The sequence below is a fragment of the Misgurnus anguillicaudatus genome, chromosome 20 (assembly GCF_027580225.2).
Source record: "Misgurnus anguillicaudatus chromosome 20, ASM2758022v2, whole genome shotgun sequence".
Taxonomy (NCBI): Eukaryota; Metazoa; Chordata; class Actinopteri; order Cypriniformes; family Cobitidae; genus Misgurnus; species Misgurnus anguillicaudatus.
The window spans coordinates 20857323-20870961 of NC_073356.2; the positions used below are offsets into that span (position 1 = coordinate 20857323).

Consider the following 13639-nt stretch of genomic DNA (forward strand, 5'->3'; position numbering starts at 1 on the left):
CGCGTCTGCGGTATTCTCCGAGATGTTTTATCAACTGGATAGTTATCCTCCAGACACTAACGGTCCGGACCACGTCGTTCTCATTTCAGCCGTGTGGCACGCGTGCCTGCTCGCGGGTTTTTTACTCAACTGTCCAAAGATTACAAATTTTCAACTCGTGGGTACTGGGAAAAAATGCAAAGGGCTCAGTGTTGAGCTTGAAATAAAACCAATACAACCACTCTCATTTTAAACTGCTGGCCTCAGGAAAAATGCTTTGGTGGACACATAGCTGAATGTGAGTCTTATCCCAGTTGTGGAATATAACAGGATTGGAACTACTTCTGCAAATCAAAAAAAATCTTACAAAATATTATTTTAGTGTTTTATCTAGATTTATTAATTTTTAGCCAATTAAATTGATTAATTTTTACTGAAACAAAGTTAAAAGTGTGTTTAGTTAATGTTAAAGGTGATGTTAACTTTTAGTCCACATGAAATCAGAATTGATCTCATTAACAATAATGGCTTTGCTACACACAATTTTTTGTTTTGAATGAAAGCTTTTCAAAAAGGCAACCAACTGTTGTCTGCTTGGGTGTTGTGGGGTTCGGTCTTTTTTCAGGTTTGGCTTGATTCTGGTTGAATCTTTCCTCTGTAACAGTTTGGTCCTGTGACCAACATTAGTGTCCGGTGATATTAAATGGATTGCAAATGCAGTTCATGTTGACTTCTGCAACACTGCAAAAAAGATTTAGATGTGCAGCAAGTGCCTGTAGCAGAAAAATGCCAGTACATTACAGCTATTAGTGATGCACTGAAAGTAAAATTCTTGCCCAAAACCAACATATCTAGATTTATCTAGAATATCTAGACAATTAACAAAGTGCACAATTAAATAAGCATATGTTCAGTGAAAAAAAACTTTTACATTTAAACTCATTTTAAATTAAATGATTACATGTTTTTTGCTGCTTGGACAGTTGTGGATGCAAATGCGTTGCATTAAAGGGTACCATGACTATAAATGCATCTATTTTTGCCTTCTACTACTGAAATCCTTTGATGGAAACAATTATTTTCATTACTTTAAAACCACAGCATGTAATAGTCATTTTAACCTTTGGAGTTCTGCATTGTTTCACAGGTCGTGCATGCTTGGTCGATGACGTAATGGTTGTCGCAAAATATTACTTCAGTTTACTATATTAAATACTGTGGCATCTACTATAGTTTTTCATATGAGAACCTTCTTGCCCCTCAGATCGTCTTTATTTTGATCATCTTTCATTTATGTGTTTTCTGTATTGTTCATAATTTGTCACTCGCCGGTTCACATTGAAAAGCTGAACAGAAGACATTGATGTTCTTGTGTTTTTAATGGCATTCAGGTGTCAAGAAAACATAGTGCCATCTACTGTCTTTGTGCATTTAAAACTCTCATCTTCGGTTTCACATCCTTTTAGTTTTACCTCATTGTAGCATTATTAGAACATATTTTGATAGGAGCCATTTGCAGTCATTTGGTTTTTAATATAAAAAATTTGAGTGAAAATATTTACCGTAAACCTTCAAATAATAGCCGAGTCCCAAATAGACGTCTGTCTCTTTTAGACGCCTGGTGTGACGACAGGTTTGGCTAAATAAGCGCCTATCTCAAAGGGCGGGGCTGTTTTTTTAGTTTCGGGCTCTAATTAATGTTCTAAAACCTGTCAGATTGTCTGTTTAAGCCAGTTCTATGGTGCAGATTGCACACGCCAAAGTTTTTATTACCGTTCCGTTACTCATCACTATGACAACACAACAACGTTCGTCGTCAGGATTGCTGTGATGATGACAGTAGCGAAGTGGCAATCGGGAGAGTTGGGACTTTTCCCGGTGGGCCGGTAGTGTTTTGAGGCCGCTAATAATAGCCGGGCTTTCAGTCTTTTGTCATGCATGCACTCCCGCCACACATTGTATTTCTCACGCAGAAAAACTATTTATCATATATTTAAAATGCTGCAGCGCCAAAAATGTATCTGGCTGCACCGCTCTCTCTATCAAGCCCATCTCCCCTGGAGTTCTAGTCGAGCGTGCTGTGTGCCACTTATCAGCCAATCAAAAAAAAGAGAGACTACACAATAGCCAATCAGAACATAGCACTGTTGTATCTGTGTAAGATTTAACGCAACAACCAATAAAAAGGCATATTCTCGTTTGCTTTATTTATGCTGCCAATAATTTAAGACTGTTATTCTTACACTAACTAATTTGTTAAACACATTTAAATTATAAATAAAACGTTATATGTGGTAACCTCCTGCTGTCATCCTTGAACAATTGAATTAAAAGCCTGTCTCTTTTAGACGCCAGGTGTGACGATAGGTTTGGGAAAATATAAGCCCGGGCTATTATTTGAAGTTTTACGGTATCAAAGTTTATTAAAATTATGCCATTTGAACTGTTTTTAATTCCGTTTCATATAGCCAATGCCAGCTTAATCTCTTAAGCCATAAATGTGTTTATAGTCAGGGTACTGTTTAAAGTGTGCATCTGTGTCTTGCACAACTGGAAAACAATCCCAAGAAGATCTCGGCACCAGCATTACACTACATGATAACTTTTTATGTGAGCCCTTCACAATGCTTTTATTATCTGATCTGGTCAAGTAGTGTCCTCTGTAGCATAAAAATTAAAAATATGATTAAAGGTTTCTGTGGCAAAAATTTTGGTGCATCTCTAATAGTAATTCTTATAAAACAATATATTAGTTAACCTTGACAAAACGATTAGTCGCAACAGTTCTTCAGTCAGACTCCGTTGTCTTTTTGGGACTGTTTACACCTGGTATTAAGTTGTGATTCGATCTACCAAAACATAAGTGGTCGATGCAAAATACAGGTCAGGGTTTTCCACAGAAAATGTGTTAGTTAAGGTGGTAGGGTAGGGGCATGTGGGCGTGGCCGGGGGCATGGCAATCAAAGGGCCAGGGTCATGATGAAAATGAAAATATTTTTATTTAAAACACTCAAAGAAAACTTAATTTGAAAGAAACTATGACAGAAAATGAACACATACTAGATTATTAATGAATTAAATGTTTTTAAAGGCGCTCTAAGCGAATCTGTGTGACATCACTTTTTGTTGATGTTTGAACTGTTTTCAAACAAACGGAGCGTAGCTAACTCCTCCCCCTCCCTTCCGTGCTTTCATGAACGCGCCCAAACCCCACCCTCAAATCCTTCTGGTCGTTTATTGGCTGGTACACTTTATGGTTTCTGTTTGTAGGTTTGGCCACTGTTATTATTGCAGTTTGTGGAGCCTGGGCTGTCTACAGAGATCGTGTTTTTTTTTTTACAGTTTGATCAGCGGACAGACAGCAAGCAGATAGTGAGATGTTTGCTGTATGTAACAAAAAATGTTTTATTGTCTAAAACGCGTGAATTCGCTTAGAGCACCTTTAACAGATACCTCTAACGGGAATAGCTGTGTGATGAAGTGAAACTAAAGTGTTAATAAACACAAACTGAAGCAGATTGTAAGATTGTAAAAACGGATTATTTCCCACTATTAATTACATTTATTTAACAACAGGCACGTGCAACCTAGCTAGTTTGTTGCTCAAACAACAAAAATCACCAGCTAACTTACTTTAAATCTGCAAGAACTATAGACTTTTTTTTTGGACGACCTAGTTAAGGCGGTAGGGTTTCCCAGCTTAGGCGGGCCGCCCAAATTGCAAAGTGCTGCGGGAATCTCTGCAGGTGTTAACGGGTCTAAAACATTTTGAGCGTGAATGTGTTCAAGCAGCCAAAAAAGACTGCCTACTTTCCGCCTACTGACCTAATGTGTAATTTACAGCCACAATGTTTTCCCATCAGTCCTGATTAGCGTGAACCCTCAAACACGTCTCCATTAACCGCATATACAACACGCAGACAATTGCATCCTCATGCTGAAAGTTTATTATTTAAACCAGTTATTTCTCCTGCTCCTGTTGTAACATTTCGCCCATAGACCATCCCCTCGAAGTAATCAAGACAGAAACGGTCGAAAGTGGCAAAAGAGCCAGATTAAAACACCATGTGTGAACAGATATGTCACGTCCACTTGTGATCCGATCGACCAAAACGCATCTTAATACCAGGTGTACATGGGTCTTTTGTGACCTTTTATCCTTGAGTGATTTTGCCTATTGATTTTATGGTCTCTTAAGTGTCACACCCATGTTTCAGATTTAAGTAAAATTTTATAAAACTATCCTAAACCAGTCATCTGCCTTGGATGTGATCGTAGAAGACTTCTATTGATATCTTTGTCTGCTCAAAGGCCGAAAAAAGTGTTAAAAATTACAAGCATTAAAATATCACATTTGAATAAAATAAGTCTTTCACACAAATGATTGTAAGCCTTAAAGGTATAGCGGAAGATTTTCCCGAATTATTTAAAAGAAACGCCCCTCCACATTTTTTAAAAAATGCACAAGCGCCACACTCTCCCTCCTCCCGAGAGGGAACACCTGTTAAACGCGTTAGTTGCTGTCGGCATGTTTACCGTGTCTGTGCGGTTCGTGACTCGTGCCATCGCTAATCATAGCTTACATCAACTTTTACTAGCAGTGATTTTAAATGGATTTCTCCAAATAGCATGACAAAATGTACCTTTCCAGTAGAAACTTCGCGTGGGAAGCCCAACCTGTCCTATTAGCTCACGCCAGCATGTGAAATAGTCTCCCATAAACACTCTTGTCTTGTTTCTTTCTTCATAGTCCTTTCTCTTCTTGTCATACAATTCGTTGCGACCCTCCAGACGTTTTGAAAAAAAAACACTGTGAGAACGCAAGCTTCAATCAATGGTTGACACCGTAGCACAACACACGTACACGTGAAAGTGCGCATGTGCAGAAAGCAAACCTAGGGACGAGCACGTACGACGGTTATACGTCAACATATCATCAGAATGATTGACATCTGGGATGACCAATAATATATGTGATCCACCCGGAAAACGAAAATCTTCCACTATACCTTTAAAAGTAATTCATCCTGTCAGCATGCAAAATACAAAAAAGTTTTTAAAGCAAGACTAATGTAAGTCTTAAGTAATATTAGTCTTAATTCCATTTAGTAATCTTGGCTAATTACCAAGATTAGGAATATAGTTTCACAGTAAATAAAAGGGTTTCACAGTAAAAGCCAAAGACTTATTGCCATTGATTGTTACTTTCTGGGATCAAACTGTGAACGTCACAAGCTTTTTGTCACGTTTACACTTCTAAATCTTCCATGCAAAAATCGTCCAACTCTGTGTACTGTAGTATTTATCATAGCTGCGCTAATAGAATGCAATGTAATGGGATATGACTAATGAATACATTACCCTCTCTTCCTTTTTCTATGTCACCTGTGGCACCCGTGGATCTGCGTGTTGGAACTGTTTCACCGATTGTTTTCCTTGGACCCCACTTTTAAAAAACGCTTTGCTCATAATATGAACTCATGGAACTTATTGACCTCTTTTGATTTTCTCCCCTACCAATGGAAACTTCACAATTTCAACAAAATTAAAATCCCCCCTACTCCAACTGATACATAACTGATGATACATGTAGCGCAATGAGCGTTTCCCACAAGGTGGCCCAAGGGGCATGGGTGCTGGGAACCCAGGATATGGCAGGGTCCGTGAGGAATTTGATGGACCTGCCAAGAAGCCACGCTTCTGATCTGGCACTTTAAAGCAGATTTTGTGTGATGTGGAATTCCAGAGGCTCAGTTCTGCAGTTAAGAATGATGTATTTAAGTTTCAAGAATTTTCTTGCAATTTTATCCTGAAGACTCCTTTTTTCTTTCTACTTTTATTTTGTATTCTTAATAGGTTTAACAATAAAATGGCTCAAGTTGGCACTAGCTTAGTGCTACCAATATGTAATTTTTCCCTTGCTACTACTCTACATCTTGTCATGTTACTTGTGTTTATACTGGTGAATATTGTGAGTTGTTCAGCTATCTTTATGGCTATGTTCTTTGCCAATTACATTTACAGTAATGCATGTAAGTTTTCAATAAAGAGTACAGTTGTTATTCCTAAACCCCACTCCGGTGTTGTTGGCACAATTTTAATTTAGTCTCAAGATATCTAACCAGTTTTAAAGTTGCTGTTTGTGGTTTTTGCTAGTTTCAAAGACCTAAACATCCTTTTTAATTTAAATATAAAACTTTATTTTTTGCAAGAAATATCTTGTCGTCCATCTAAAAAAAATTAACTGCTAAATTTTTAATTTGTTTATAAATGTAATTTGTTTGGTATACATAGGTCCTGTACACACTGCATTTTAATTCGGCTGTCACTTTACCTTTTAATGCTTGATCCTGTTCATTACACACACAGTTCAGTCGTTTACGGGACTGACCACCGCATTCTACAATCGAATTAACTCCCGCAAAATGCAGGTAGTGACAACCGCAGTTACAGAAACTCTCCATAGACACATTGGACATAGAATAGCTTTTGGCTTTTTTCCATACTTTTGTAATGACATTCCAACGTTCTGCAACCAAAAAACATCCCCTGCCTTTAATCTACCCATTTTTTATCATGCAGCATTTTTGTGGCATTTCCAATTGCAATAATTTTAATAACAAAAGTTGTCCAATGTTTTTGATTTAAAAGGGAACAAAACTATATACTTTTTTATCTTATTGCTAATATTCATTTTATATACATACCCTCCCATACACTTTGTTACAGTCTACTGATTTAAAAAAGTTTAAATTTTAAACCTCTTGTACTTGGTGCAAGAAACGTTTTTCAATTTTGAACATCACCTCAACCACAGCATCTAGGGGTTGATTGAGTCCCTTTCAAGCATTGTTGTCCGTTCTTCTTTTAACAATAAATATCCCCGGAATTCAAATTTCTTTAAAAAAACATAATATATTGGCTGCTAAAATGGTTTCGTTTTTTTTTTTTTTTTTTGCTTTGCTGGGGAGGAATTTTTAAGAAGTTTTCCCCTACTTCGACAACGTTTTTCAAGAACGGAACAGAAAAGATCTGAGCAGCATGTTCTGCTTCATCTATATGGGTGTACACTTTTGCTTGTGCTTTAAATCAAGCAATGCTGTAGCCACTGAAATTCGTTTTTGCTTTTCTTAAACTTGGTCATTAAAGCGACTTGTGTTTAATTGTGCTGCAGACAAACCTTAATCAAAAAGTGCAGTTTGTCTAAAATAATACTAAAGACACAGAAATATACTTTTGCACATCCTTGTTTTTACAAAATTGTCCAACTAAATTTATTAATTTTACATATTTGCTTATATAAGCATAATGCTATGACAACAGGGTGAAAGTTTAAGTTATTCGACGTTTCAAACAATTGTACAGTGACGCTATTTTGTAAAAATTTTAGTGGGTTTTTTCGCTCACTATACCGGCATATTGCGATTATTTTCTACAGTGACCAACATTGCAATAATCAAAACTAAAATGCAACGAAAAAATTATATATTAGAACAAGAATTCAATGTTTAAATTACACAGAAATATGATGTGGGAGAATTTTTTCCTTAGAAATATTTTTCAACTCAGTAAATTTAACAAATTTTATGCAACGTTTAATCAGAGCCATTTATACATGCAAGTTAATTTAATTTCAATGGCGGTCATGTTATTCAATATTTGGCACGCACAGAAAGACTGAATTTAAAACTCTTGACTATATGAACGGCAATGCACTAAGTGCTGCCCATCCACATGATTAATTCTAGTCTCATAACTGTTATGAACTTAAATGTGGAAAGTATTTAATGTAAGTGTAAACTCAGTCACATTATTCTGTAACAGTTCTTTTCTTAGCATTAAAATGTCTATTTTGAGAACAATGACACTGTTTTGCAGTAAGGGTTTATGTGTATTCAACCTATTTGTTGAATAGGACAAAAACAGTTTTGCACATCTGGTATATGGTGTAGTAATTGACACACAGTTTTACATAGTTTTATGTCTCATGTTAAGAACTCACTTAAGCTGTTAACGTTTTCCTCCAGTTAAAGATTTGTTTGTCAGTTAGAAAAATTACTATTCAAAGCAAGTTTTCTATCTAGTGTACACTAGATTTGTTTTCACAGATAACATTCAATCAAATACAGTAATCTAATTTTTAAAAAAAAAAAAGTGCATCAGTTTAATTTTGGGCATGATGCAATTTTTGCTAATTTCATAAAAATTCAATAAAAAAAAATTATCAGTGCAATTTGTTTGTTTGCAGAATAATGAAGTTACTTTTAATTGATTCACTCTAAGGCCATCCAAAGATGTAGGTGACACAAAAAACACAAGATGCAGGTACAAACATAAAATTCAGTCCTAGTCATTTCTGACGGTATATTGAGGAAGTGAATTGGTTTCTTCCAGACTGATCATGTGTTATTTACAACATTGTGGTGGTTTCCTGGACAGGGTTTATCTGAGTCCCTGACTAAAAAATAACCTGCATTGACATATCTTAACATATATCAGTGCCATTGTTTTGTCCCAAGATGTGTTGCTTTTTGCAATAAACTAAAACTACTAAGGCCTAGTCCTGGATTAATCTAAACCCAGTCCAGGAATCTGCCACTATAGCCAGTAATCCATCTGGACCATTTGCCTGTGGACAGGCTAGAGTAAATGTTCATTATGTAGTAAATCACTTTAATGTATCCATGCAGACAGTTTTTATTTAATTTAAATTGTAATATAATAATATCTACTCTAAAGCAGCTTTTAGCAATTATGGTGACTACTTTTGGTTACATTAAAAAAAATTAAAAATTATTTACATTTTTCTTGAACATATCAATGTTATTGCTAGACTAATTTGATTAATGTGTAATGTTGACTTTTTTTTTTTTTTTTTGATATCTATGGTATTTTATGATTCAAATCCCATTAAGCATACAATTAGTTTTGTTTTAACGTCAAGAACAGAGCTAAGTAAGGTAATTTCATAATTTTGCGTTTTCACGCGTACATTGAGAAAAATGTGAGGAGCTCAGATGCAAAGGCACTAAATGCCACCTCCGTCAAAAAATGAGATATTAACCAAATGCTTTCGGCACTTATTATACGTTAATCGAATACTTTAGTATTTCATCTTTTTTGTATTTTCGTAGAGTATTACTTTTTTTTGCAGAATTCACTATTTTTTTCTGTAAATGAGGATTTTTATCATAATATAATACATGTTAGACACGCTTGGAGGGTTTTGCATCTAAGCTCCTTATCTGTTGTACTGGTTGTCTATACATTTTTTCCTTGACAGGTTTGTTGGTGACTGTTTCAAAATATCTACGAGTTTGAAACTATTGTGGATTTTGGCCATTTAAATACAAATATTCTCAGCATCAGATGTCATGCACATGGACTGTGACCAGCTATTTCATATGAATTGTACATATGAATGGCAATACGTTAGAATTTCAAGCTACACTCTGATTGGCTGGCTTTCCACAAGAACCACAAGACAGGGTACTCAATTCTTGATCAGTCCATCAGGACATGCTTGAATAAGCACTGAAGAGGAAGAACTAGCTGCTTGGTATGCCGTTATGAGATTTGTGGCAAGATATGAAATTTTGTTTGAGAAAGGTAAAGAAAGCTCCTTATTCTTATTCGCACATCTTTTCTTTCAGCTTTACAAACATATCATGAAGGGAACTGACTATGCATGTTAGTCAGATGGCTTTTGCTCAGAATGCGCTACAGGGTTAATCATAGAAGATTATTATTTCTCTGTTTACACTAGTGCTTTTTTATTTTAAAACTGCCTTAATATCTTTAGCTACATTAGTGCTACAGTGTGCTAACCAATACATTTAGAAAAGGGCTTTATCAGTGTGGGTGTCACATTAACACCCAAAAAGTCATGTCTAATGAGACCGCTTTGATTTGTATTATTATAGGGTGGTTGTGTTTAAACACTACCAAGAAACGTTTATTTCCAGACACCTTGTAAAAGGTTTTTTTGCATAATTTGTGCGTTTTAGTAGCATTTGAACATCTGAAACACTGCAAACCCTGTAGTTCCATCTGCATGTCATTGTTTAGATGGTCGTTGCAGCTGGCCATCTTTCCATAGCCTAATCTTTGTATGAGAGAGGCTTGATGAATCATGAAAAAATACACAACACCCAATTAGGGAGGAAATGTGGGCGCGCATGTGTTAGTTTACGAAACTTTCCGGCTAGATCCATCTACACGGCTTCGCAACCCCGAACTTTTCAAACTAAAATGGGGTCGGCAGTGTTTACAAAAGTCTAGGTTTACAAGGGTGTTTATGCCAGGCATGAAAATAATAAAAGTTCTGCGTTTAAAACTGAAAACACTAATGTAAACTAGGGCTGTCACAATGATTGAATAATCGTCTCATTGCGATTATTTGACCTCATCGCAATGATTTCAGATCACCGCAATGATTGCACATCTCTTTAAAAAAACACAAGGGGGAGCTGTAAGAATTGATTTTTGCAGCCACTACAGACATGTGCGATCCAATCTAATATGACCTTAGCAGGATTGGCTACTATTTCTTAGCTATTTATTTTCGTTTTTTTAGACACTTTATTTTGTTAATTTCTTATCAAAATTTTTAAATTTTTGAAAGATATATTCATTAAATAATTACTTTTAAATATGTGTTATGGTATAATTATTTACTGCCAGGTAAACCTTGCAAAAGATTTTAAAAATTACAACAATGTGTGAAAATTATTTAATAAACAAACAAAAAATGTATGAGAATTAAATGTCAATGCAATAAAACAGACAATTAATCGTCAAAGCACTAAAACAGGCAATTAATCGTTGTAATCGCCACAAATTATTAGACAATCAACCACCAGCCAAATTTCATAATCGTGACAGCCCTAATGTAAACAAAGTATATGTTAGGCTATTTCATATTAATACAGTAAAAGTGTGATACCTGGGATACTCTGTTCCTTTAGCATTTACCAAATTTTAGTTTAGTAATTCAGGGTTCCTACGGGTTTTGGAAAAGTATGGAATTTAAGTACTTTCCAAGTCTGGATTAGTATGGAAAAAAGAAAATTGATTATGGAGAAAAATGAATTTCCAGACTATTGGCCTATTCAGTTTACTAAAATATAAAGATATATCAGAAATTTCTAATACATTTATATTATGACGTTTGGGGCATGTTTTGAGTGCTGCCATAACATCAGCGCTATATCAGACCTGCTGCAGGACCCTTTAGGAAGCAGTAAACATGAGAGTCAGGCACCCCCACTGTTCGACTAAACACATAGAACATTGGTCAAATTTTGAGTGTGAACCGACCGATCGGCCACAATAAGTAAATGGGTAACGTTTTATAATGGCTGGCTTGATACTCCTGAATATAAAGGCTGGCTAAGGATCCCAAAATGGAAATGAAAGCTACAGTAAATGCTAATTTTGTCTAAAATATTTTGACATCTCCAACATGGGTGAGGCAGCAATTGTAAGCCACGAGATCGATGTAGGCCCAGACCTACATGACACCATAACCTATGTCAAGCAACGAAGCTACCAACGCAATGGATAAACGATGAGAACCTGAGCTAGTCAGTCTAGCGTTAAAATTGCTAGCAAACATTACAGCACCTTAGCGTCACTAAATCAAATATGCAAAAGATTAAGGGAACATGCAATCATAGATTACATTGTGCTTTTTGTGTTTAGTGATTGTTTAGGTGCATATTTCTATAACGCAATTGTTATAACGCAAATCTGTTATATCGCTACCATAGTGATAATTATGATAGTGTCATAATCCTGTGCTTTCAGCTGAGCAGAATTGTAAACATTTCGATGAATATTCAAGCTATATACACATGTTCATATCCCCGTTGGCCGGTGTTTGGTGATGATTTTTTTTAGTCTTACTCCATTCCTGATGGATCACTTTGCACTAATAACTGAAATGACAATAGAAACATCACAAAAATTCTAATTGTTTCTGTTTATTATGAAGCATTGGCTGTTTCTATTAAAACCCTTATAAAATTCAGTTTTATTCAATCTGTGCCAATGGCATCTTTTAGAACTTTGCATTATTAACAAAATCTTTTACCCGTGGGCACCACAAGGTCATGAAGTACGACCATGTTGTTTTTTATAAAAGTTAATCTTTTTAGAATTTGCATGCCAAAACAAAGTCATTTTTATAGGTTTAGCTATTTACATTGCATGGTTATCAATACAGAGTGTTAGTTAGTTTTTTTCTTTTTTAATAAGCATGAATATATTTACAATTTTATGTAATTATTATTGATTTAAGAAACCGTTCACCCTAAAATGAAAATTGGCCTTTATTTTACTCACCTAAAAGCCATTCATGTGCTTGACTTTATTTATTTTTTTCAGTATTCAGCGATGGTATTTTGCAAGAAATTTTTTTTTCTGGACTCCGTTGTGAATGCGCATGTGACTGTAATTTATAAAGTTAAAAAATATGTTTTTCTTGAAAAACCCATTGCTTCGCTTCGGAAGGCATTTAATCGCCATATGGATTAGTTTTTGATGGATGGGCTTTAAAAATGTGGCAATATACATTGCCATTAAAAGGTTGGAAAGAACCTTATATAATATAATTCTGTTTATCTTCAGCCTAAAGAAAGTCATAGACACCTAGAATGGCTTGAGAGTGAGTAAAATGTTTTATTTCGGGGTGAACTTTTCTTTTAAGCTGCAGGCTGAAATTCTGTGCAGACTTGCATTCGCATCAAAGAACCAAAAGAGATCTCGGACCACACTTTGTTGTTGCATTCGTGGGATACATTGCGACACATTGGACCATAAGATCTATTCCTTTTGTGTGGCGAATATATAGCATTGTTTATTTCATTTTTGCTCCATCTCTTAGACAAATCTGACGGAGTCTGGCCAGCACAGGATGAATCCATATGGATTATGATGCTGTCCTACCATTGAGTTGTTTTTTTGACTGAACAAGCTTCCTTGTTTGAACTTCTCTTCACTCATCATGCTTTGCTCACTTGAACCTATTAATCTTCAGCATTGCAATGACTACAATTGCACCGAAGACCTCAAATATTTTGTCCAGTTTCTCCTAACAGAGGTGTGTCACCTCATCACACATACCCTGATGTGCTGACCTGAACCCTGGTATGCTTAAAATCCATATATCCATGTGTCCTTATTTGACTCCTCAGAGATCTGATGGTGAATCATCGCTCTCAATATTGCTGTTGCGTGATTTGGCTAAAATCTTAATGTGTCTAGTTACCGATATGATTTTGATACTAGAATTCTAAGTATCGGATGATCTGATACTACTGTATGTTTCTTGAATTTACAATAAATAAATTTAAAGAGCTATTATTTAAAATGATGTGCAAAAATGTCAGTCTCTTAACAAATAATTAATCATGGCAATGTTTAAGACAACATATAATGCTACATATGAGCAAATTACTTGCTGAACTATTGCAGTAAAAAAGGCTTTAATGCAAAGTGGCAGAATCTGCGAATCCCTGGTTTAGTAGGCCCTGACCATTTTCTGTTCTCAGATTCAAGCATTTGTTGCTTTTGCAGAGCCTTATGGGCTGTTAAGATTACCAGCAACTAGCAGTAGCAGAGCGACATGATCTCATTCATTTCAATGGAAGATTTGTGA

General features: G+C 35.6%; 1 protein-coding gene across 4 annotated transcripts in view; it reads left to right on the forward strand.

The window, feature by feature from the left end:
- sfpq (splicing factor proline/glutamine-rich) overlaps nucleotides 1-13639 on the forward strand; it is a 32002-nt gene that overhangs the window by 6968 nt on the left and 11395 nt on the right. The window contains exon 10 of one of the 4 annotated variants that reach the window (XM_055220615.2): nucleotides 5573-6054. The exons of the other annotated variants lie outside the window; for them this stretch is intronic. Within the exon in view, the coding sequence (XP_055076590.2) occupies nucleotides 5573-5683 (111 nt within the window). The 3' untranslated portion in view covers nucleotides 5684-6054. Of the gene's footprint in view, nucleotides 1-5572; nucleotides 6055-13639 lie in introns of those variants that run through there. 4 annotated transcript variants of the gene reach the window in all.